Genomic DNA, 26,581 nt, shown 5'->3' on the forward strand with positions numbered 1-26,581 from the left:
ACTGGCGGGCGAAGGAGGCGGTGGTGCCGCGCCCGGGCCTTTCGCGGAACCCTGGGAGCTGTAGTCCCTCCTGCCGCGCTGCAGCCTGGGACGGTCGTGCCTGCTGCCGCCGCAGTCTGCGCAGCTCCTCCCTGTCCGTCGGCCATCCCGCGGTGTGAAGGCCATGGACGTCAACCAGCCCAAGCAGGAGCATTTGCTGGCTCTGAAAGGTACCAACAGCACGGCCTCACCGGTTCCCGCCCGGCCGGCCCCCGATTCGGTGGTGAAACAGCGTGTCTGATCCGCAGCCGAGGGTGGTTCTCCCCACAGTTCAGAAGGAGGTGGAGCAGGGAGCGGCCCGGCGCTCGGGGCCCGCGGCGATCGGTAGTGCCTGAGGGCATAAGGGAGCGGTGAGGACTGTTCTGCCGTGCCGCGCACTCCACAGGGTGTGCTCCTGTGGTGCACACGGGAGGGTGTGGGGCTCACAGGAGGCGTGAGGGGCTCAGCGCGGCTGCCCGGCTGTGTCAGTGCTTAAGGCTTCAAAGAAAATGTTCAGCTATAATTTCCTTTCCAGTTCTCCTGCTGCCTCTTTTGTTTATTTGTTTTTCAGGACTAGAGGACACAGTGTTAAACTGCGTCAGGGGAGGTTTAGGTTGTGCGTTAGGAGGGATTCCTTCACAGGAAGGGTGATTAGACACTGGCATGGGCTGCCCAGGGAGGTAGTGGAGCCACCGTCCCGGAAAGTATTTGAGGAAAGACAGGACGTGGCGCTTGATGCCACGGTGTGTTTAACAAAGTGGTGTTCATTTTTTTACGTTGGATTCCATGATCTCAGTCATCTTTTCCAGCACAGTTGATTCCGTTATTCCCCTTTGTATGGCTTTTGCCATTTTCACCGCATAATGTTCAGTTAGGAGGCTTACCTCCTTGACTCAAGGGTCACGAAGAGTGAAAATACAGTTGTGTAGGTCACTTGCATGCCTCCAAAATTAATGTAGAAATCAGGAGGGCCCTGTGAAGAATTTGTTAATTTCTGAATCATAAATGCCGCTAGTTACGTACATGTAATAAAGAGCTGGTTAGAATCTCACCTCTGCAAGCATTCTAGATCAGTAAGACTGTCCAGGTGGATAAAGTAGTGCAGGTATGCGTAATTTCAGAGACCATCTTCTCGTTTTAAAACTGTCCTGGACAAAGTTTTTAATGGTGTCTTCATGTGCTGGTAAAATCTGTTAACCATAATTCAAAGCTCAAAAAGCTCTTTTCAAATACATATACACATACTCAATAAGGGCAAAAACATAAGAACATGAAAGATCAGCAGCTGCCAAATGCGTTTTGGTAGTAATTTATTTAAAGCAAAAAGCTTTATGGTGGATCATTTTGCTTTTATAAGAAATCAGTGCCATCCTTGGTTTTGGATTGAATTCAATACAGGTTGTAGGTTTTGTAGAAGTGGGGAAGGTATGGGGATTTATTTGCATTGTGACTGTATTAAACAACATCTTGGCAGTGGCAGTCCTAGATTTTATTATTTTAATATCATGTATGTTGCTGCTCTCCTTTAGGGAGTGTGAAATGATTGCAAATTTCTTGTGGGTGCAGGGGGAAAGGGGGAGAAGGGTAGGAAATAGGAAAGCAACACTGCATATCTTACTTATGTTTCATAATAGTGTAGTTCTCCCTTCATCATGCTTCTGCATTTAATATAATCTTTGTATGGAAGTATAAAGCCTTTGACAACTTAATAAGTTGCTTAGTTATTCCAAAAGTCTAATAAATTAATAATTTATCAGTTCCTTTGGGATTAAAGCCTAGTTGCATGTGATGCTTGGAAGCTTTGAGGCTAAAACTAGATGTGTAGTTCTGATACAAAATGGAAGCAGGCAGCTTTAATTTGCCTAGAGCACTTCCCTTTTAATTTTTCACTTTAAAAATTACTGTATCAGTCAGTACTATTTTTGGAAGGGTTTCTGTAACATATGTGTTTTCTAGTTACTTTATGTGCTTGGCTGAAAGTGCTGATATATAGGAGTAAAACTCTTAAAAATTTGTCTGCTAAATTTGAGAAAATAGGCAGTAGTAACTGTGTGCCTTTTAATATGCTTCACAACAATATAACCAGAATAGTGATGGATGGCAAGTATGAGATGGTGACAGTAAAAGAGTTCTCAGTCCTGAAAAAGACTGCTTTGAGTAAGCAGTGTGCACGTGGATAATGCTCAGTGCACTGATGTTACACTGGTAATGGTAGAATACAGCCGCTAATGTTCAGCCAAGATAAAATAGAATGTTCTGATATATATCTCACATATTTTTACTACCTGATTCTTTCTTGAAAAATATCCTAGCAACCTTTGTCTTAATATGGTAGTATCTCATTGTTTTATAATACTTCTGCTTTAGGTCCCGTTTTCCACTGATCTTTGCATCATGGGGCAAGGAAATTCTTGTAAATAAGATGTTTCAGTCTAGATACATGAATCATTATCAAGAGACTGTTTTCCTAAGAATCACTGGATTCCTACTGTTCAAGCATGGAAGTGGTCTTGCACTATCGACCACATCAGAAAGATCTAATAAAACTGCAGAAACTTGCAGAAGCAGCAGTGAAGGAGTTTCCCATTCGCCGGTTACCAAGATTTGCACCCTGGTTTCCAAATGATTTACACAGACTTCCCCTCAAACCAAAAAAGCAGGCACCTGTTATTTCTTGTGAGGAAGTGGAAGAATTGAAACAGCTTTCTACACCTTCAGAATATGTTACAGGATCTCCTGATTATGACTGCACAAAAAATCTCCTTGAGTTTCACTCTAGCATGAAACATGGTCCAACGTTAATCCAAGCACAAGCTGTTCACAGACCAATTAACTTGGACTGTCAAGGAGAACCACCATCTAATGAAAAACAAAAATTGAAAAGGTCTTGGAGTGTCTCTTTCCCTAGAGCTAAACTCAAAAAAAAGATTCATCCTTTATCTCAAGAACTGCAGAATAATTTGGAAAGATTAAAGCTGCATGCATTTTGTAGAGCCAAGTGGACAATTGAACAGTCTCTTTGTAAAAACCAGAATTTGGAGGACATATGGATAAAATTGAATAGACTCATTAAACAGAATGAATTGCCATCTTGCAATGCTACTATCCAAAGATCTGTGGGACAGATATGGATTTTCTGTGATATATTATACTGTGAATATGTTAGAAATATTCTTAGGGAAAAGCTAAGCCTTACAGATAAAATGAATTTGCTTGTACATAAATATGGAATTATATTTAGTTTATAACTTCAGATATAGTTTAATAATAACATTACTGTCAGAAATACTAGAGTTTTTAAGCGCTTTAGAATATATAGACCTTAGAAGAACTGATAAATTAACAGTAAGAAAACTACTTATGTTACTTTGCTACAGTTTTCCAACTATAATGATATATTTCTTTAACTTTGTTTTGCCTCAAGACTTATAGTTCTCTTTAGATTAGTAAGTTTCTGTTTGGCTTAGTACTGTGTTCTATAGCTTTTCTCTACCTTGGTGGTCTAAAGGAAAAAAATTAAAGTAAAAATTCCAGACTATTGTGGCAAGCTATCTCAGATAATAAAACTATGCTAATAATTAATACAATTAAGCAAAGTACATCCTCTCTGCTTCATTGGAATTAGGAGGAGGAAAGATGTTTTTAAGTGTGTTGTAATAATTGCTATAATAGCTGTAACTGACATTAAGATTTTTAAGATCTGATTATTTCCTGAAAGTAGTCTGTGAGTTTTTTTAATGATGGTGTATCCCTCCCATGAAGTACAAACTTACTTTATGTGGGATATATGCACTGTCTTAGTAATGTTAGCTATATTTTCACAGAAGTATTAATGATAGTTTCAGTGGAAGCTGTGGGCTGAAAAATAATTAACAACTTAATAATTGCTGTTTTATGCCTTTAATATTTTTTTTCCCTGAAGTTTCTGTTCTTTTGTCTCTAATTATTTTTGGGAACAAGAAAACACTAGCTTCCAACTAAAAGTGAGGAAATTAAGACATGAGACATCTATCTGAAACCTCTTGTTGTCTTTGAGAATTTGAATGCCTTTTATAGTCATAAAAGGCAGAGTTCAGGATGACTTTTTGTCTCGTAAAAGAATGAAGTGTTCCAAGGTCATGCTGTCCTACTAATTTAGATAGTTTTGCTGTAGCTGGAGGTCAAGGTCTGTAAAATCTGGAAAAGGGGGAAAACAGTATTTGTAGATTGTTAGATTCTCAGTAATGCTGCTCACACCAAAGTGTACCTAAGCATAACAGAGTTCCTTCTGTATAAAAAAATTAATTCCCCTCAAAATTAACATTCTTATAACATCCTTGTGTTGGATAATCATATTTTATTATAAGCATTACATTTTTTTTAGATAAAAAAATTCTCTATTTGAGTCATTGACATGTATTTTTAAATTTTGACTGAATTTTAAGACATTTGTAGATGTCTTATATTGATGTTTGGGGTATTTGTGACATTTAATATGACCACTTAGCAAAATTGATGCAAAATGCTGTCTAGACTGCATTATAACTGCAGTATAACTGCGAGTTGTTATTAGTTTTAAAGCTTATATTGTCAGATTTTTCACTGACATTATATTTCTGAGCTTAACATGTGTAGTAACAAAATTTCTTTGTGCATCAGCATTTTTGAAAATAAAATGAAGTAAAATGCCGTGTGATTTGAGTTCTGTTTAATGTATTTTGTATATCTTAGAAGAGATTATATATTTTCTAACATTAATTTAGTATTCATAATAAATGTGGTGATATGCCTGTCGTAGTTTGTTTTGACTTAATTCTGTGATGTATTTATTTATTTTCTGAAACAGGACTTAACTTTTTCTTTAGAAACAGCAAATACCAGTTATACAGTCTTAGTGTGAATTTGAATAAAATGGGATAATGCCAGTAATACATTCTGACTAGATTAATTTGATATACTGACAAAAGAGCTAAAAAAACTTTTTACTAAACAGGAGAGATTGTTGTCACTGTAGCTGCCAGCTTTGTGCTGCTTTGGGTTGGCTTGTATGTGAATAATGGTAGATACACTGCTAGCTGTGAGCACTTCAGCTGGTAACTGAGGTCTTGTAAGAGTGAACACAATTTTTGATTGCTCTGCAGAATTGCTTCAGTCTTGGTTAGCGCCGGTAAACAAGCTGAAATCCAGTCTTTCATTTTGTTCTCTTCAAGGAATGCTTAATTCATAAGCATGTGTAATTCATTATCTTTTCTTTTTCATTTTCAATGTTGAATGTGGTTCACTTTATTTTGTATATCTTGGGTTTTGTTTAATAAACCTCATGGTTCTAATTCTTCAAAGGCCACCATAACAAGGAGAATATATTCTCTTTTTTTTCATGTGAAAAGTGTTTTTGTCAATGCTAATTTGCATAGGTCTGCTGTATGGTAGCATAAGTTCTTGTGAACCAATATGGCCCACTGTACCCAAATGTCTATCAAAGTAATTGAATACCTTACACCACTGGAAACAGAGAATGTGGTCTGGACACAATAGCTGCACAAAAGTACAATAAAAATAAACCCATCATACCCGTGTCAGTGCAAAGGTATTGATTAACTTGTTGCAATCAAGAGAAATCCTTTTGGTTTATTTTTTAGTTTTAGTTGGTGTTATATTTGTTCAGTTTCAAAGAAAGAAGCCCTAATGGTTTTTACATATTCAGATTAACACCTAAGATTACAAATGCTCAATTTTGTTTCATATGAATGCCTTCATGATAATCTATATATAAGTTTAGTGCCTTGGGTTAATTTGAAGAGGGAGAAATTATTTTATGAAGTAGCACCTTAAATCTGTCATTTATGTGAAAATAATGTAATTTTGAGTATGAGTTAAAATAGCCTTTGAAAATACCACTTATTTGAAGTAGGGTTTTTTTAATAGGAAAATCATAGTGATTTTGATTTTGTCAGTATCAATAAAATAGCTTTGTTATATTTTCATGAGGTTTTTGTGCTGGTTTTATTGGTTTGAGTTTAAAGTTTGTGACTTAGACAAAAAGCAGTGGTATAAATAATGTAGGCTTTTAGTCTTGTAACTCTGCCTTGTGTAAGTGTTATAGGTTAAGATGTAAATGCAATTTCTAATAGACTGGTGTTTGACTGAAAGGATCTTCATGTATGAGTCATCATGTCCCATTCTAGGGCAACAAGGATCACAGGACAGGCACTTAAGCTGGAAAAGTCTACAAACAGATGAAATGGACACACTTCTGAAGACCACAAAGCACTTAATGCTATGGCAGGTGTAAAACCTCTAGCACATCAAATTGAAAGCAGTAGATGAGTAGGTTAGTTCACCAGGGATAGAAAGCAAGAGGAAGCAATGGCATTCTTGGGTCTTAGAATAGTAGGGAGGGTTTTTTTGTATTGTGAAAGGCCATGTGATCCTTTTACAGGCTGAGACTTGTTTGGTGGTTGTGGTTTGTTGAGTGGTTTTGGGGTTTTTTGTGGAAGTTGAAAAACAAAATTAAAAATAGTTGTTTGATTGACCAGTGGTTTTTTTTTTTTTTTTGGTTGTTTGTTTGGTTTTTTTTTTGCAGTGATGAGGCTAACCAAACCTACCTTGTTCACTAATATTCCGGTGACTTGTGAAGAAAGAGATTTGCCAGGTAAGTCTTTTCTACTGACTGATTATTACGTATGTTTTACCAAGTTTAAGCAGTGTGACCATCTAACACTTTTATGTTAGAAGGAGTCATGACCTCCCATAGACTCTTATCTGAACAGCAATATACTTAAGATTTGAAAATAGCTAAAGGAAAGTACCAAGGTGCACTCTATAGCTGTTGACCTGTATCTCTGAAAGACTGGTGATGATACTCAAACAAACACATGACCTCAAAGTTTGAGCAGTTGACATCCACAGTGAGATGCAGTTCTGTGAGGGAAATGTGTAAGTGGAGAAAGATTGGTATTACTATTTTTTTTTTTTAATTTGGAGAAAAGGCTCTGCTAGTTAGAACCAACACATTAATGTTCTGTGGAAAAACAATTTTGTAAGAGTCACTGGTTTTCAGTTGCATTATGCTTGGTGTGCCATCATGAATTGGAAATCCCTGGGTTGTCTCCCAGAAGTAGTTGAAGTCTTGAAGTCAAGTATAAGAGTGTCAAAGGAAAGACTCAAGAAGGAGGGTTGTGTGGAAATACAAAGCAAGCAGGGGAAGAAAGTAAGTGAGGTTGATTACTTCTCTTATGTAATGTGGTTTAGATGGATAGATTTTCTCTCAAAATTCAGTATTAATTTGAGCAGTGCCTTTTGGATTGTGCACTTCAGTCTGTATATACTGAGTAAATTATTGGACACAAGTGTCTTGAAGTTAAGTTATAACTTACAGGAAGGCCTATGGATATATATTTCATCCCTAAACATGTTTATTTTAAAAGAAATTTATCTAAAATAAACTACATCTGAATAAGTGATTACGGGCCTAACTTAAATGTAGACAAAACTTTGGACTTAGCAAATATGTAATTAATAGGAACTTGATGTATTTTTACAGGTAATCTATTTAACCAGCTCATGAAAGATGATCCTTCTACTGTAAAGGGGGCTGAAACTTTGATGTTAGGAGAAATGCTGACTTTGCCTCAAAATTTTGGGTAAGAATAAATGATTGTAACTGTAACATGCAAGGTTTAGGATTCATTTGGCATAGGATACATACTTCTCTTTCACTTTGAATACCATTGTTCTGCAACAAGATGTTCAGTCATTTAAAAATAATATGTGGCTTGATTTATAAATATATATGTGTATGCTGCCTGATGTTTCTTGTCTGATAGCCTGACTGAACCTAACAAGGATTGCAAGTTAAAAGAGATTTGCAGCTGTGGGTGAATTTCTAAGGTAATGCACTACTATAAACCACATGTTATACTAACAGAGTTTACTACTGTGATTGTTCTGGGTACTGAAAGCCATCTTCTTAGTCCTGTCATACTTTTAGCTAGAAAAAAATCTGATTTGTTTCTTCTCTTTTAAAACTGTTTTTCTTAGAAGGATGACTTCAGAAGTATGGGTATGCAAATGCCAGTTTTCTTCCAGGGTTTGATCTGGCAGATGTGTTTGTGTGTGAACTTAAAATTGTTTCAGTGAAATGTTCTGGTTTTTAATAACTGTTATTAACTTTTTTTTTCTTTTTTTCTTTTTTTTTTTTTTGCCTGAAATACAGAAATATATTTCTGGGAGAGACATTTTCCAGTTATATTAGTGTGCACAATGATAGCAATCAAGTTGTCAAGGACATACTGGTGAAGGTATGTGAAGACAAATCCACTTATAAAAGATTCATAAAAAATAAAACACAATTATTGTATTTTCTGACAATATATTTTATGTTTAATGCCAATACATAGACTTTAGGAAATATATGTCACTTTTTCCAATCCAGAAAATATACCTGCAAATTAGAAAGAGTAAGGCATAAAAATAGCAATTATTATAGAATTCTTCAAAGATTAAAATGAAAAACTAGGATTGGGTCAAAAAATTACAGAATCATAGCGTTTACATTGGAAAAGATCTCTGAGGTCACCAAGTGGAACTGTTAACCCAACACTGCCAAATCCACTGCTAAACTGTGTCCCTAAGTTCCACATCTGCACAGTCCTCTGCAGGGATGGTGGCTCAGCCACTTCCCTAGGCAGTCTGTTCAATACTTGACAACCCTTTTGGTGAATAAATTGTTCTTGCTAACCCATCTAAACCTCCCCTGGTGCAACTTGACACCATTTCCTCTTGCTCCAATTGCTACTTTTGAGAAGATATCAGCTCACACCTGGCTACAGCCTTCATTCATGTAGTTGCAGAGAGCTGTAAAGTCCCTCTCCTGAGCCTTTTTCTCCTAGCCAAACACCCCCACCTGCATTGATGTTCTTTGGACATGCACCCTTCTATTTGAAACTTCTCTGAACAATTGGTGTAGCAAAACTTCCACAGCTAAAAAACGGAGTTACATTCACTTACCTTCAGTTTCAATGAGATTTCAATTCCATGTGAAGTATACACTGATCTCTATATTGTATTAATTATTTTCTAGAGAATTGGGGTTTTGTGTTTACTGAACAAATAAAACAGAGTAAAAATTTCGGAAGCCATTGTGGAACTCAATGTAAAAAGTAAATAGTAATTTTGTAAGCTGTATGGTAAAAGACTGGACTATTTATGTGTTTTACAACTTGTCTTTAGCTTTTAAAGTATCTCATAATCTTAATATATGTCACAGAAGATGTCTGAGTCAAGAATATCACAGAATATTCTGAGTTGGAAGAGACCCACAAGGATGAGTAAGTCCAGTTCTAAAGTCAGTAGCCCACACAACGATCAAACCCACCAGCCTTGGTGTTGTGAGCCCATGTTCTGACCAGCTCGGCTCTTAAAATATGTGTGAAAGCATATAGGGTACAAAATGCTCAGTGAGACCTAGTACTTTATAACATAAGTTACTTTTCTTTAGCACAAGTTAAACAGCAGTAGTTCTAACTGATACTTTGTTTTTCCATCCCCAGGCTGATCTTCAGACAAGTTCTCAGCGTTTGAACCTTTCAGCTTCTAGTGCTGCAGTGGCAGAACTTAAACCTGACTGTTGCATTGATGACGTGATCCATCATGAAGTAAAGGAGATAGGAACACACATGTAAAATTTCAACTTATTCTATTATTAAATGAGCTTAAGTGAAACTGGAGTACATGCATGCTATTCTGCTTTTGATATAGCACAAGATTTAAAGTAACACAGCGTTTTTTTTAATTTGTTTTTTTTCAGCTTAGTTTGTGCAGTAAGTTATACTACACAGACTGGAGAGAAGATGTACTTCAGAAAGTTCTTCAAATTTCAGGTATTTCCTGAAGTATTTACTCTACTTTTAATAAGTGTGTGAGTCTGGAAAATGCATTTAAAAACATTTGATACTTCATAAGCACTTTTATGTACCAAAAATCCATTCCCTTTTAAAAGTGAACCATTAAGAGCCACTGCTTCAAACTTTACACAAACTGTTGTTTTCCAATTATTTCACAGTTAAACTTCTCAGAAATAATAAATATTGCATCTAATAATTTTTACTAATATATTGAGAAAAAATGTGCTCTTAAAGTCCCTTTTTATAGCAGACAGCTCTATGACTATTTTTAAACAGAACAAGTATGGGACATTCTGGATTTGATACATCCAGCCATTGAGCTTGTATTGTAAAATTCTGATTTTTCATTTGGTGTGTGTAACCTTATTAAACTGGAATTAAATAGTTTGGTTTTTAGAGGAATTTAAGTAAGGAAGTCTATTGTATTGTTATCTAATACTGACAGAAGTAATTGACAGAATTTAAGCCTTTTCTTCCATTACACAAATTTCAAGACTTGCGATAAGAGTGACTGAGGAGAGCAAGAAACTAATCTGTGGACTGGTTCTGGCAAGAAAGAGTCTGTTTAATGTGTAGTTCATGGATGTTTAATTTTTAAAAGAAATATATTGAGACTTGGATATTGGTGGACCAATCTTCATGGAATGGAGGATTGCATGACATGCTTTACTGAATACATTTTTAGATACTCTGACAGAGCATCTGGTAATACAGGAGCATTATATAGTTTCATCCTAAAGCTGTTTTAGGGAAGGTTTGGGTTGGATACTAGGAGAAGGTTCTTCACCCTGAGGGTTGTTAGACACCAGAACAGTCTCCCTAGGGAAGTGGTCCCAGTGCAAAGCCTGACAAAGTTTTCATGAAGCATTTGGAGAATGCTGTCAGGCACATATTCCTGAGGTTGGACTTGATGTCCTTGTGGTTATCTTCCTACTCAGGATATTCTGTGATACTATGGGGTGATTGCATTTTGCTATTTTCTAGTATTCTGTCTAGATACTTCAGAAAAAAAAAATTCAGTCTTTAGAAGGTTAAATTGCCTGAATTAGAGAGAACACTTGAGTGCTGTTAGTATTTGTGGGCCTTGAAATGCCAGCTATTGGTTAGTCAAAGGTGTTTCCTGACAATCCTAGGGAAAACGGTTCCATATAAATTTTTGCGTTGCCTTCCCTCTGAAACTAGCATCTCTGTAGAGTTTCTTCATCTTTATTGAGGTTAATTTTCATCTTTGTGTGTTTTGTCGTGCTTTCCTTATGACACTGCTTCCCTTTCCATTTCTCCATTTTTTTTCTCTGTTCAGTGTTCTGTTTCTCTGTCCCTTCTAGGCTTTCTATGATTGGTTCCATATGCATGTGCAAGCTTCAGATCTCATGTTTTCTCTTCCCTAATGTTCTTCTTGTCAGAGCTTTGTACAGGATTTGCCTCCTTTAGATTTTATATGCAGACTTATTTGTGCAGTTTTTTGGGGGTTCTGCATGCATGTATAATTGCCACGTGTTTTAACTGAAGCCAGCACAGGCAACTGAATTGTCAAAACAGTTGAAGCCAGTTGTCAAATATGAAACCCTTCATTCAAAGAACGAAGCATAAGTATACATACATTTCCTTATATTTCTATAAATTCTCTCTGATTCATTATGAGAAAAGCATTGCAGTGAGAATTTTGGCTGTTAGTTTTTAAATTTGACATGGAGACACTAGTAGGAAACCTGAGAATGAACAAAAATGAGTGTTACAGAAAACTGAACTATGTCTTTACAGTGAAAATTCATGGCTGCTAGTGATTGAGATGTCACTAGCTATTTTATAATAAAAAAATACTCTATTACAGATTCTCAGATTTTTCATTTACACTTTCTAGTATCTTTTAAGTTGAAGTGGTGTTAGTTGGTTTGAATTAGCTTCTTTTTTAAACTAATATATGTAGTTTTATAGTAATTGATAGTGCCTCTTTATTCCAGAGCTATCTTTAAGTAATCAACAGCATTATGTTTTCATGGAGAAGGAATTATATTTTCTAGGATTTGGTGGTTTTGAACCTCGCAATAATTTTTTGTATTTTATTGGAATGCCAGTTGAAATTTACTGCAATAAATGGAAAGACTGTTTATCAGAAGAGAGAGAAAAAATTTAGCATGTTGGAAAATTTATAAGAAGCTCACTGAAGAAAAATATTTGACAGAAAGAATTGTCTCTCAACAAAGACCTAAATTAAGATTTTTTTATTCCTTTTTTTTTGACTAGAGAAAGATGGTTATGAATACTTGAAAGATTTGAACTTTATGCATTTTAAAATTATGAAATCTCTGTGAAGACAACTTTTTGATCTTGAATTTTTCAGTGCTAAAGATTTGTTGACAACTTGGAACATTAGAGGTCTCTCAGGATGTAGTGCACTTACATGCAAACAAAAAAAGTTTCCCTTTGTAATGGGAAACAAGTGTCTTCAGAAACAGAATTTAAATTTGGTTCTTACAAGTATGATTGAAGATTATTTATTTCAGTTACATTGCTTTATATATGCTTCATATTTGATTGTGTGAACTGCAGTAGCTTTATGCCCAAAATTCAAGCATTAAGAACCAACACTTTATAATCATATTTTATATCATTGAGTTTTCATATTTTGCTGACTGAATCTCATGAAATGAATATGATTTATTATTTTATGTATTATGATTTTCTTTAATTTCTTGAAACATTTTCATTTTCAAGAAGGAAGTGAAGGTTAAGAAAGCTAAACAAATTGATAGTTCTCTGCTTTGTTTATGTTTAGAGAAGCACTTAGTAACTTTTGTTAGAAAACTCTGAAGGACTTGTAAATGTTAGATAGTTCTTGCTCACAGTTGAAACAAAATGCAGGACCCAGGATGAATATAGTGTTATTTTAAACACACAGATCTACTTAGAGCACTGGATTTGGGCAATTTTGTAAGAGGCCAGTGTGTAGGTGGAGAATTACTTGTTTTCAGTATGAGGAGACTGCTTAGTAGGAAAGCAGTCAAGTGTGCACAAGTAAGAAGCAGCTAGGATATACTCTTGAGTTGATTCTGTCATATATTCTGTCATGCACCTGCTATATGTAAGATCAAAAGAAAAATAACACTTTTTAATAAAAGACTCTAGTACTTCAAAACAGTCTATGCCTAAGTTGTCTGAAAAACCAATTGTCAATCTGTCTTCTTTTCCATTTCCTTCAGGTTCTTAAACCACTAGATGTGAAAACCAAATTCTACAATGCAGAGGTGAGAACTGTGTGTATTCAGGTTTGTTTAGGCATGCTGGGTTTGTTACTTAGGTTAAATTCAAAGCGCTTTTAAAGTACACCTTTCTGAGAAAAGTGATCAGTTCTAATGGAAGAACTGTGGTAGATATATATTGTATAGTTTAAAAATAGATAGGCTTTTGATGAAGGGCGAAAGAGATATCAGGACCTTAATTTAATTGACTAACAATTTTGCATATATTCCAGTTTCTCATGGACTCAAATACTTTCAGTTATTGCTTGCATGTTTAGGCTGACAGAGTGCTTACTGTAAGGGAGATTAATTGTTCATAAATGAGATGGCAATTGATCAGAGTGAGGAAAATTTAAATTTAGATTTTCCCTATGTAACTATGACCTTTCAGTTCAGTAATTTATGTTTAGGCTTGTGACAGTTACACACGGTGCTTCTAAACTATATGTCTTGCATATTTATTTGGACATACATACATGTCTGCCTTTGTCTTTTTATGGGAAGAATTTGGTATGTATCTTTAGGCCACGGGCTTCAAACCATGTGTTGACCAGGTGTGAGGTACCTAAGCAGGACTGTAGCATAAACACATAGCACTGACTGAGCCCTTTATAGAGCCGCTGTTATCTGTAAGTGGGAATGTCTGGAAATGTCTTCTGCTGTGATTTAAGAACAAAAATAATCCTAAGAAATTAGCTAATTTCTCTGGGAGCAAAATATATCTCTTATTTAGTGTGTGGATTATATTATTGTTTCAGCTGTAAAGTATGTGGTAGGGAAAAGAGGGACAGATATCTTAAATGGTGCTGTCTCTTTATACTTCATATGTAAAGTTTGTGATGAAGCACCTCTCTAAGGTAATTCTGGGCAAACTTTTTACATAGATTAAATTTTTTTTTGTTTTGTTTTCATAGTAGTTATACTGACCAGTTTTGGTAAGGGACTTATTCAATTAGCTACCAATTCTTCATGGTAAAAATCTATGAGAAGCTTTGGTGTTTGATCTGGTTCATGTGGGTTTGGGTTTTGGGTTATTTTTTGTACTTTTTCTTTTCCACTGTAGAGTTTTTAAGAGGCTCTTTGATGCCTTTTGTTCTTCCTGTTCATGAATTTATGCAGCTTCCATTACCATCTTACCCATTCAATTTATTGAAAAAAATATTTTAAAATATTTTGGATGATATTAAGTGAGCAATTTCCATTTGTCTAGCAAACTGGTATAGTAGCACTCCTGTCTAATTTGAAAGTATGTATTTTATATATATATAGAAAATATATATATATATTCAGAAATAATCTGAAAGTATAAAAAGTATTGCTATGTCTTGTGACCATAGAATTCAATTAACTTCTAAAAACCTAGAAATAAGTCTATGGTTAGCTGTTGCATGTGATACTACATTGCTGTGAAAGCACCAAGAAATTCATCCTGACTATTGTCCTTGAGAGCAGGGGAGAAAAAAATGGTATGTGTCGGTTATTAGTTAACTAAAGATCTCTAAAGGTTGACTAACCATTTAAGCTGTTATCATTAAGATTACGAATGTGATGCTGTCTATTCATAATGTCTGTTACTAAAATTAATTTCTATTAATATTCTAATGATAATCCATCATTTAATTTCTTCTAAGACAAGGAATGATGCTGAACCTTAATCTTCTTGCTTATTGCTTATATTGCAGTAGCATCCAAATGGAGTTGATCACTGAAATTTATGCATAGAGCACATGCCCTGTTGCCCTAACATGCTGCAATCCTGGGTTTGAATTACTCTCTCACTGACTTTTATGTGCCTTGAAAAAAGGCTCTGTAAAAGGTTCTGTTCCTGCAAGCATGCACAGGGAGGTAGACAACAAAGTTTGCAATTAAAGTTGGGTCTTTGGATTGATGAATATTCTGAAAATAGTTTTTCTTAATATTATGTCAACTTTTGTTCTAACTTGCAATATAGTAGCTTTGCTAGGACACATTACCACATTATTTTTGAGACGTTATATATGAGGATACTTAAAATTAAGGTGACAAGGACTGTTTTTCCATTTCATGTACAACCCATTGCATGGATTGAAATTCAGGACAAACTTTAAACTTACTCAAAAACTAACTCTTTTTTTGAGTCAGTTTATTTTACCATATCTTGTCTGTGACTTGTGTGCCTTCAGCTCTACTTTGGACTGGTTCTGAAGCAAAGCTAGTAAATCAAGTAACCATACTAGCTATAAGTTATTAGAAATGTAGTTGTCATCTTTGTTTGCATCCATTTTTATTTTTTTCCTGTCTTACTAATGCTATCTTTTTTCAATGGTGCAAAAAAATGCAGAAATGCATTTTGTTTGGAAGTTAGCCTCCTTTTTCTTTAACATTTAACCCTAATTTCTCTAATGTGTTCTTTTTTTATTTTCCCATTAGAGTGACCTCAGTTCTGTGGTAATTTTTATTTATTTTTTTTATAAATATGTATGCTTTTTTAATTGCTTAACTGTCTCTGTGCTTGTTATTTACATTCTTTACAAACATAATGGAAAAGCAATGTTTGTTCTGCATATCATAAACGGATGTGTTTTCATCTTTATATGTGCAGCTAATCATTTAAATGATTAGCTCTTTCTTTAATACCCATTGTTGAAACTAGAATTTGATATCTACAAATTCTTGTGGGGGTCATCCTATAAAATACCTCAACAAAATTTTGAAATTATTATTTGAAAAGAGAAGTTATTTCCTTCTAAAATTTTTCTGCTTTTGACCCGTGGAAATGTAGGTTTCAGTACAGCACTGCTTGCGTAAGCTGTGACAGAACTTTTCATATCTGGTTGGTGGAGACAGTGGGTTTGAGGAGAGAGCAGCAGTTGGATGTTCTTCTTCCTTTGGCTAGCTGGAACTGCACTTCACAATTTTAACTGCATGTAACAGTTGATTGAGTTACTGTGTTACTTCTGCAGTCTGATTTCACTTTAAGGCTGCCTTGTACTAAAATAAACTGCATATTTGACAAGTTTGTTTGTTTTTTTTAATACGTAATACTAAACCAAATTAGGAATAACACAAAACTAACTTGCTCTTTCATTATGCTGCTTGTTTTTTCTTTTCCCTTTCAAATTAGCTTTTTTAAACTTCTGCCTATGGTTGCTGTTTTGAAAACTACTAAAATTTGGGTAAATGGAAACTTTGAGCAATGGATTTATGGGATATAAATTGTATCAATTCAAGTGGCAGTCAGTCGGTAGTAGTAATGATTACTGAGAGCCATGTTTTAATTGGGGTTATTTCCAGTTACTGCAAGCATCAAGTGTCTCTGTAACCTGTTGAGGTTGCACAGTTTTCATTACTATATAGATGCTGCTTTGTATTTAATGTGTTTATAAGGCAATACAAAAAGGCAACACAACCATTCTGTATTTCTCCTTCTAACACAATTTTTTGAGACTAAACATATTTTGGCAATTTTGTCCCACTTTTATTTTGTATAGAATACATTTTTATTTGTATAAAGAATAATTTATTTACACTGATCTAAAAGAAACTGTAAGTTTTGTTCCACCTTCCCCACAAAAGTACTTCCTTAAAATTTATCATAACAAAATACTCAAACTGCTTCAATCTGAATCTGTAGAATAGACTATTTCAGTTGGAAGGGACCTACAAGAATCGCTTAATCCAATGGCCTGAATCAGCGACTGTTATAAATGTAAATTTGGTATCCCCCTTTTTTTAACTGGCACTTCTTTAATTGTGGTTTTCACTTTTCTGGGGACTCATATCTCTTATAGAGTGAGTCTTCCATAATTATTTTATTCCGAGATTTTTAGAAATGCAAAGTGATTTCACTGGTCTGCAATTCCACAAAAGAAGTGAGGCAAAAACTTCTCTAGTCCCATGGTTTTTCATCTTCTGAAGTTTAACATTCTACAGCTTTCATTTTTGTACTAGAATTGGTCTTTTGATACCACATTGAGACATTAGCTTCAGATGTTCTGAAGGTAGAGCACCAGTTAAATTGTTGGATGTATACAGTATAGGTAACCTTTGGCATGATGCTGAGTGAGAGAGGGGGCTGGATTTTGCATTTTAGCTAGAATGCTAGTATTTAATAATAAAAGCTCAGAGCATGTACCTGAACCATTTTACTTCAGTTAAAGAAAAACACACACATTTACTTTAATTTTTTATACAGCTTGAGGCATTAGTGATCTGGCTTGCCATGATCTTACATACTGCAATTCCTTACTATTTATTCCATTTTTTAAATAATTTGGATAAAACTTGAGTTGCTATTAAGTTGATGAAAGTCTTGGGAAGTGGTGATTTAATGCATTACAAATGAGCAATAGCAAGAACACAGCAAAATTATCCCACATCCATTGTTTGGCAAGATATCTGTTGACTAACACTTTTGCTCCTATTGTTACTGGGGTTAAGGTTTTTTCTTGCATTAATTAATTTGATTTGCAGGCATGAACTAAACATGTGTGACTTTTTTTAACAAAAGGATTGCCTACTCTTTTTAATAACACTAATCATATCTTCATGAACTTGAACTTTTGATTTTTTTTCAGACAGATGAAGTGTTTCTGGAAGCTCAAATTCAGAATATCACTACTTCTCCAATGTTTATGGAGAAAGTTTCTTTAGAGCCATCTATGATGTACAATGTTGCAGAACTCAATACAGTTGGCACAGCAGGGGAAAGGTATGTTTACATTCAGGACGTTTGACTCTGAAATGATTCATATTAATATTTCAGAACAGACAAGTATTAGTTAGTCGTTTATCTAACTAATAGGAGGATTGTATGTCTTTGCTTGAGTAAAAAGATCAAAATCCTATTCTATGTTCAACTGGAAAATTTGTTACAGTTTTCTTTGTATAGAAACTATTCTTAAAAATCTGTAATTCTGTCTTCTGTCTTCTCCTTGCCTGTTGAAGGATTCACCTGCAGCATAATGAAGCTTTGTTTACTGTGTGTTTGCATCCACTGTAACGGTTTTTCTCCTGAATAGGAATCTTAGCTTCATGACATTGAGATTTACTGTGAGGGAAAACAAATAGCAGAAAAAAAATACTAGCATTTTTGTTTAAATGTTAAGACGCCAGATGATTAATTATAATGTAGCAGAGAGTATTTCTATGTTATTTCTGAGAAGAGAAGAACAGGTTCTTTTATTTCTCCATAGTCCTTGGTGTTTCATAAATTTTAGAGATATTTTCTGTTGTGAAAACAAAAAATATTCTATATGTTTTACCATTATCAAACCATGCATACACATACAATAAGACTTGTGGGGGATGGGGGGAAAAAGTTGGGTTCTTAATCTTCAAAATAGCTGTTTAAATTAAGACCTAGTATTTCTGTCATTTCAGTGAGTCTACTTTTGGTGCAAGGACTTACTTACAACCTATGGATACACGTCAATACTTATACTGTCTAAAACCAAAGCAAGAATTTGCAGAGAAAGCTGGAGTAATAAAAGGTGTAACAGTGATTGGTAAATTAGACATTGTATGGAAAACTAATCTGGGTGAACGTGGAAGGCTGCAAACTAGCCAGCTCCAAAGAATGGTAAGTTTAACTTAAGTATTTAACTAAAAATTAATTTAACTTAAGTATTAATTTAACTTGGCATTAATTTTTAAGGAAACTCAATGAACAATTTTAATGATGACTTGGAAAAGTGCAAGCTGCTTACTTTCTGAGCCTCATTTTTTAGTCACACTTTTCTGTATGTATTAGAGAGTTATTTCATATATTTCTTCAGTGGAGTGTGGATAAGTTAATGGAGTGAGCACTTTAATTGTCAGAATCCAGTAACCAGTGTTGCAAAATACATTTGTTAAGAGTAAAATTAACTGCTTGGATACCATTTGGCAACAAACTGACAAAAGTACCTCTTTAAATGTGCCAACTCTCAATATGGAAGTTGCTTCCAGGTTCATACAGATATTTTAGCTTGGAGTAACATTTTTTTTATGCCCAATGTTATTTATCTTTCATGTCCACTGTTTTTATTGAGTCTGTCCTATTTTAGTTGATTTATAAATTGTTCTTGAATTTTGAGTTGTAATTACTATCTTGCTTAAGTCAGCTCCACAGCCATCTAATGCCTAAATCTGGTTTGCATCTTCTCATTTGAGGATGGTGAGAGAGATACAGAAGGGTAGTTAAAAAAAACATTGACAGTTGACTCTCAGTCTAAGTTTACAGAGCTTATAATTGGGTCTGTGCCTCTGTCTTTGCCCAGTCTCCAACTACTAGTACATTGAGCACTTCTGTGGGCAAGTCACACTGACTTGGAACTAGGCAAGCAAACTTAGGTCCTGGAAATTCACAAGAAAGTCACTGAAAAGTCCCTAAGTCACTGAAATTTGTCTTGATTTTTAATTGAGGTGTTGAGCATAAACCCATGAAATTAGAAACTGCCCTTTTCCTAAACTTAGTTACTACTGTTACTTTGAAACTTGTTGCTTATTTTTAACAATAAACGGTTTCATTTTCAATTGACCTTTTCTCTCATTTCTTTTCCCTCCCTAAATCAATATTATCTCACTCTGCATCTCTTTTGTTTGAACCTTTGAGAATTGCATGTGAAGCACACACTTCAACACTCCAGGATTAGTTTTGGTCATGCATCATTTTGTGCCTTGTGATTAATAGAAAAACACTAATTATTTTGGATACATGGAACAACATCTGTCTTTAGAAAAGCAGCAGGTAGTTGTTTTTTTTTTTCCTTCTGAGTTGCAGTGTAACTCCCTCTTTTCTCCCCTCATTTTTTAAGTGCTATCAGATTATTTAATTCTAGACATCACCATTAATCATTTTCCTCTTAATCCGTTTGCCAGCACTATAACCACTGTTTCCCAACCAGGCCCAGAATTTTACCTCTACTATTGCCTGTTTACCTAAGTGTCATGGTTTGAAATGGGAGGAAAATTTAGAGAAATGACCTAGTTACAGGTCAGATCAGAAATGTACCTTTGGAACAAGTATGCACATACCATAATTTGTGGATTTGGTTTTTTTTTGATTGGGTTTTTTGGGAATGTTTTGTTTGTTTGTTTTTAATGTGGCTTGGTCTTGGAATTCAGAACTACAGTCTCTTTGGGGGACAATGAACCAGGCAGGTGTCCACAATATGCCAAAAGATGTTCCATATTCTCACAGGCATTCAGTACAGCATCACACTAGAACCAGGTTAAAGAAGTTCAACATTAAAGAACATCATGCTTGAGTAGCACAAGCAGGAAAATGTCTAGTTGATTCCATAATCTGAGCAATTACCTCAGTTCTGGATAAAACCTATGTTACTCCTCTTATTGTTACTTCAAGGCCTTTGCCTCTAACCATTAGTTCTTGCAGGTATCTCATTTTTGAGTTCAACAGATATGATGTGGTATAGGTCTCATCTACTCTGATCCTGTTTTGATTTGGTCAGTTGATGCTAAGTTTATTCTCTAAAATACTGCTTTTATTGTAGGTTTGTGTTTGTTTTTTCCTTAATGTATCTCTGGTAAAAGAAGAACCTAATGTCAATGGAAAATTACCTGTTGTTTAGTATAATGTGTATAATTTTTCCAGTCAATTCCTCCATGTCACCTAATACAGTTGAGTATATTTGCATTTTTCCAGTGCCGAATAATTACTTCTCTTTCATGCAAGGTTCCAAATGCATATTGCTTGACTAATCTAAGTCCCCATTGGTTTGACATCCCTTTGCTTACTCTAATGTCCAGTTTAATATGCTTTCTAAAATGTCATCTGTCATTAGTCTGTAGCAAACTTTATGTGACTAAAACCTGTTCCCAGCCTGTCATTCACTGACTTTCTGGACCACTTCAGAAATATCTTTCAATCATACTGTAAATATAACTTTCACTACAACATCCTTTTATTAGCAGAATTGAAACATGTACAATAACTAAGCCTAGGAAGGCAGGACAAATTTTCCCCCTATTTTTCTCTCATGATCTGTCATTTGTGGGAATTGAATATCTAAACATGCTTTTTGATCTGCAGGTGACTATTTTGAATCAGCCCTGCTTGGTACTAACTAAGTTTATTTACTATAGGTTTATTTGTAGACCATATGAGATGTGTTTGTCTCATGGATAATTGACAAGTGTTCATATCGTGTGACTTTCTAACTGATGACAATTATTTTAGCAGAGGCACAGAAGACCAAAATAGCAGTTTCTCTTGCTTCTTAGGATGTGGAATAGTGGTGGATTTATGCAGGGAAGTTTTACTGGTGGTGTCCACACAGATCTGTTATCTGCCTAACAGAGGCCTTAGATTAAAGCTGATATTTTCAGGAACTGTATATGGCTATTCAAACTTTAAGGATTTACACTCTCCTGAAAATGTAATAATAAAGATCATCCTTATCTGATGAATTGTTAAACCTGTTAAGAAGGTGTTCATCAGTTGGAGAGCTGCTGTGATTTCCATACTAATAAAAAGCACAGTCAATCTTCTTCAGATTTCTCTTATTCCACACTTCTTCCAGGAAATGAAAACTTTAGTAAAAACTTCCATTTCCCTATCAACGTTTGAGAATATACATTCTTGTTCCCTCCCAGGCTCCTGGTTACGGTGATGTAAGGCTTTCATTGGAGACAATACCAGATACTGTAAATTTGGAAGAACCTTTTGACATTACATGTAAAATAACAAATTGCAGGTAACAATGTCATGTGATTCTCCTTTTTCCTGAGTGGGTGAGTTGGGTGGCTGGTTTTGTTTTGTTTCCATACTTCCTACTGAAACTACTTAAAGCTGGTCTTGTGGCAACACAAAATTACTTGAAATACAGAGACTAAAAAAAACTCCAAAAAAAACCAACTACAACTAAAAAAACTTATATCATGATGTTTTAATATGGTACCGAACTAGGAGATAGCCAAAATTCTGTAGAGAAATTCCATGAATCTGTCTGCAATATTATTTATGATTGTACCTCATACTTAAATCACAACTCATTTTAGGGTTGCAAGACTGACATTTAAATGAAGTAATTCTAAATAGAAGTTGAGCCCAGAGACTAAAGCATGTATCTGGCCTGTAGATGCTTCTCATGAAAAGCTTGTAGTCCATCCAAGTATTATGTTATCCAGTACTGCTAAACCCATGACAGGATGCTTGTGTCAAAGAGAGCTGTCTGCAGCTGAATTACTGTGCATCACAATAAATACTGCTTGCCATCTTATAATTATTTATGAATCTTGATTAATAGTAACCTGAATAGTAATCAAGCTTTTAGATGTCTGCAGTCTTTGAATGCTTAAGAAAGCCCACAGGTTTATTCTTGTTTTTCAATTTCCTCTAGCAGTGAAAGGACTATGGATCTGGTTTTAGAAATGTGCAATACCAATTCCATCCACTGGTGTGGAGTTTCAGGAAGGCAACTTGGAAAGCTGCACCCAAGTTCATCCCTCCATCTTGCACTTACATTGCTGTCTTCAGTGCAGGGATTGCAGGTAAGTTATGAGCACAGTTCTGTTGCAAAATAGCTGTTTTATAATATTAACAGTTCTTTCTAATAACAACTCTTAATAAATATTTTCCCCTTCTAGAGTGTCTCTGGCCTAAGACTTACAGACACATTTTTGAAGAGAACATACGAGTATGATGATATTGCACAAGTCTGTGTAGTTTCTTCAGAAATCAAGCAAAACTGAAGAAAAAATTCTGTAATTTTACTGGGTTTTTTTAACCAACTTCTTCATGTTTTTGCAGTCAATTGTTCTAAAATGAGTATAAACAAACACATATAGCTGTAAATGTGATAATGATTATTTAATTTCTCTGAGCATTTCTTGAATGTTTTCAAATCTTTTAAAACATGCATATGCATTTTATCTACTAAAAATAAAACCTTTGAAAAAAGTGTAGTTCTAGCAAATTACATTGCATTTACATCATCTCAGGACAGGGGGATGAGATTGATAAGAAATACTAGCATTTTGTGCTTATTTTTCTTATTTTAATTTTTTAAAGTATTTGAACCCTTTTAAATCATGGCTCTGTCAAGACTACTTCAGTTCAAAGGAACTGACCTTTTACAGACAAGTTCCTGGAATCCAAATCCAAAAAAAAAAAAAAAACATGGGGTACCTGGCATGGCAGTGTGTTTGCATGGTACATGTGTAGCCATAGGAAACAAAACCTGATGAAAGCGTGAGATGAGAGATTACAGCTGGCACTGTTAGAGGCACTTGGAGCTAGGAACTGGAGTATAAGCCAAAGACTCTGTTGGTTGTGGCTCAGTCTTTGAAAAGGAAGCAATACAGCAAATCTGCCCCAGTTATCTGCTGTCATGAGCAGAGTTGTGCATCCCTGCAATACAGGACATGCTATTAACAGGCATGTTATTTTCCAGTTAGTAGGGAACTGAAAACTAAAACAGTAGAACTTATGTAGTTTTTTATTGTTAAAATAATGTAGTGTCAATTACTCTTTGCATCCCAGTGACAATTAAATAGATTTTAAGGAAAAAAAAAAAAAGAAGGAAAAAAGCATCTTGCATTGCTGCTTTAGATTAAGTTCTCTAAAGCATATACAGGAAGAAGTTTAGGGCTTGGTCAGGCACTACAATGTGCTTTTCCCTAGCTTTGTTTTGACAAAAACTGGAAATATTTTTGGCTGAAATATCTATGGTTACCCAGAGGTAGCCATTGAGCAGATAAAATGGCAAGTGTCTTTCCTAGTTTAATACTAGGTAAACTAGTGTTAAAGACACTAATCAGCAGCTTGTATTTCTCAGCTACCATGTTGGCACTTAGCAACTTCACAGTTAGTTTTGACACTATTTTACTTAAGGCTTCCCATGTAAAAAGTCTTAAGAGTATTATTCAGTGTTAAAATATTGGATAAATTGAGGACCAGCTTTGTATATTGAGGGACTAAGCCCATACAGGAAACAATAAATTAAAAATTTATCCTGCCTGTGTGATAAAATCCAACCAACATGAACAGGTATTTAAAGAATGCAATTTACCTGTTACTTGAGATACATAAAAAAATTAAACCAGAAAACCACAACTATACAGACAAAAAAAGTATATAACTTTATTTATAATATATCTTCGAGTTAAACAACACAAATTGAAGGAGATGTAACCAGATGGCAGTAAGAGGTAGGAGAGATACAGAAATAGTAGACAAGTTGCATTATGCCAGTATGACTTTTTGTTGCCATAAAACAATCTACTCAAAGTTACAGAGCTAGTTCTATCTCAGTATGCATGAGTCATTTTACTTTGCACTTGTTACAAAACCAAGAGTGCAACTGAAACAATTTCTAAGCTGAATATTTCATTAAGTGTCTTTATGATCATAGTTAGAAGAATATACTCCCATGCAAGCAGGTTACAGGAGTTCACAATTGATTGCAAAATACTTTCTTCTCTAACAAATTATCGTACTTATACACTGATGGAACAGTAATGATACAGAACCTATTAGGTGTAAATGCGGATTTGCTCAGTTGAATGATAAACTCCAATTGATCTTAAATTAAAGCAATATTTACAGGGATTGTGGTTTACCACTTTATCTAGCAGGATGAAAAATTTTAGCGCAAGATACAGTGCAGTTACTACACGGGAAAAGAGTCCTTCCACACCCTGTAATTAAGACATGTTGCATGATTGAAACAATCTAGGCAATTCAAAGAATAGCAGACTTTAGCATAAATGATCTCTCTGTTCATGGTTGCAGTGGAAACGCATGTAATAACAGCTCCTGTTACTGGTTTCACTGTTTTTTTGTTTAGGCTATAAAGCCCTTTCTGTTAATACATAAGAAACAGAGAATGTTTACTAGTATTGTGCCAGTCAGTTGTAGCACGTTCCTGAAGGCTTAGCTAATGCTATTAATGTTTTAATATATACTCTCTATTATCTGAACACAGACAACAGTATTGTAAACACAACAATATTGTAGCATGTGAAATGAAAATTACAACTCCATGAATATGACTTCAAGAGTAGTTTTCAGGTAACTAACCAATGCTTAATTCCATTTAACCTTGGGGATTGTTCTCCCATAAATTCATTAAGCTATGGAGCTTGTACTTAACAGTACAAGTACACAACTTTTTCTGCCCTCTTTAGATCTTAACATACTTTGTAGTTCTTAAGGAACTCTCCTGAAATTCTTGACACTCTGTCTCAAAGCAGAAAAGTAACTGCATGAGGATTGCTGTTGCAAAGTGAGAATAATTTGAGTTTGTATAGAGATACTGGCAGAGCTGCCCACTCCACCATAGATTTTTTTGGTTCTCCCATCAAAGTTAGTGAAACTCATTTTGGGCAGTTGAAGATATGAAAGAGAATTAGAAGGAACTGTGAAGTTTAACATACTAGGTATAATGCTTCTCTCCTGACACAACATACTGTTCCAAGTAATACCTGTACACTTTTTGTAGCCCACCTAGAGTGTCCATTAATCTTCCTTCTAAATGGTATTCCTGTCCTACTCAGTGTAATTGAACTTAAGTAAGTTTCCTTGAATGAATAAGATTCAGGATCTGAGCTACCTCTGGCAAAAGATCCCTTTAGGGATTCTCTTTCTCATCTGATGTTAAGTCAGAAGCTGTTACTTGAAAATGTATTTAATGCAAACTTTAAGTATCTCTACAACCTGAAGAAAGCAGCTACACCAACTTAAAGAAAAAATTTTCAAAAGCATTTTAATGCTGTATATAGGCAAGCTATTCAATAAAGTGTGAAATGTCTTTAAATTGTTTATGTATTAAGCTTTACCTCTTTATTCAATAGATGGTAATATGGATTTCCTAGATTTGTGTTTTCTCCAATTCCTTTCATTTCTCCTTGGATCAGCATTTTTCTGTCTGGTTTAGTAGGGTAAGATTAATACTGCATATGTACAACAGTAATTTGTTAGAATCAAGTATATTACTTAGCCCCAAATTTTGCATTTGCTTCTGCTAGAGGAGCTCTTTTATGAGCACAAGATCAATTGGTTATAAAGTCTAAGGTTCAGGAGTTTCTGTGTATTTCTCCATTTGGGAGTCTATTGTTACTCCTCCATATACCTCCTCCAGACTGACTGGCCATGAGAGATCACTCTGTCTAAGAATTCAAAGAAGGCTCCTCAAACTAGTTAAGATATAGGAAGAGGAAAGTGTGTTGAGAACATCCCTGGGCTAAGAACAAGTGTACTTTGTATCAGAAAGCAGTGTGAACAGTAAACAGTGTAAAAGAAATTAACATACTAGACATACAGAAGAGCAGCTTTCTTGCAAGAGTAATATTAACTGAGCAAGAAACAAATACTATAGCGTCGAAAAAATCTTTAACTTGACTATATAACCATAATTTTAGATAGATATGTATAATTAAAAAAAATCCCCAATTGTTAAGCCAGTGATTTATCACACAAGAATAGAAAAAGAATCCTTCTAAGGCAGTTCTTTTTTA

General features: G+C 34.9%; 2 protein-coding genes across 6 annotated transcripts; both read left to right on the top strand.

Moving 5' to 3' along the window:
• The first annotated feature begins 55 nt into the window (after positions 1-55).
• On the top strand, positions 56-26,436 carry TRAPPC13 (trafficking protein particle complex subunit 13). 5 transcript variants are annotated; one of them, XM_068176851.1, is made up of 13 exons: positions 56-209; positions 6,581-6,649; positions 7,541-7,640; positions 8,213-8,297; positions 9,549-9,676; positions 9,806-9,878; positions 13,103-13,147; positions 15,551-15,568; positions 17,698-17,831; positions 18,503-18,701; positions 21,719-21,819; positions 22,465-22,615; positions 22,712-26,436. In XM_068176851.1, the coding sequence occupies exons 1-13, from the start codon at positions 164-166 to the stop codon at positions 22,814-22,816; spliced, it is 1,254 nt and encodes a 417-aa protein (XP_068032952.1). In that variant the 5' UTR covers positions 56-163; the 3' UTR covers positions 22,817-26,436. The 5 variants fall into 5 exon arrangements, with proteins under 5 accessions (XP_068032952.1, XP_068032953.1, XP_068032954.1 ...); XM_068176852.1 differs by having other exon boundaries at positions 22,468-22,615; XM_068176855.1 differs by lacking the exon at positions 56-209 and adding an exon at positions 6,207-6,328.
• On the top strand, positions 79-5,979 carry SHLD3 (shieldin complex subunit 3). The gene is made up of 2 exons (XM_068176858.1): positions 79-209; positions 2,386-5,979. The coding sequence occupies exon 2, from the start codon at positions 2,517-2,519 to the stop codon at positions 3,264-3,266; it is 750 nt and encodes a 249-aa protein (XP_068032959.1). The 5' UTR covers positions 79-209; positions 2,386-2,516; the 3' UTR covers positions 3,267-5,979.
• Positions 26,437-26,581: the final 145 nt, after the last annotated feature.

The sequence above is a fragment of the Anomalospiza imberbis genome, chromosome Z (genome assembly GCF_031753505.1).
Source record: "Anomalospiza imberbis isolate Cuckoo-Finch-1a 21T00152 chromosome Z, ASM3175350v1, whole genome shotgun sequence".
In the NCBI taxonomy this organism is placed as follows: domain Eukaryota; kingdom Metazoa; phylum Chordata; class Aves; order Passeriformes; family Viduidae; genus Anomalospiza; species Anomalospiza imberbis.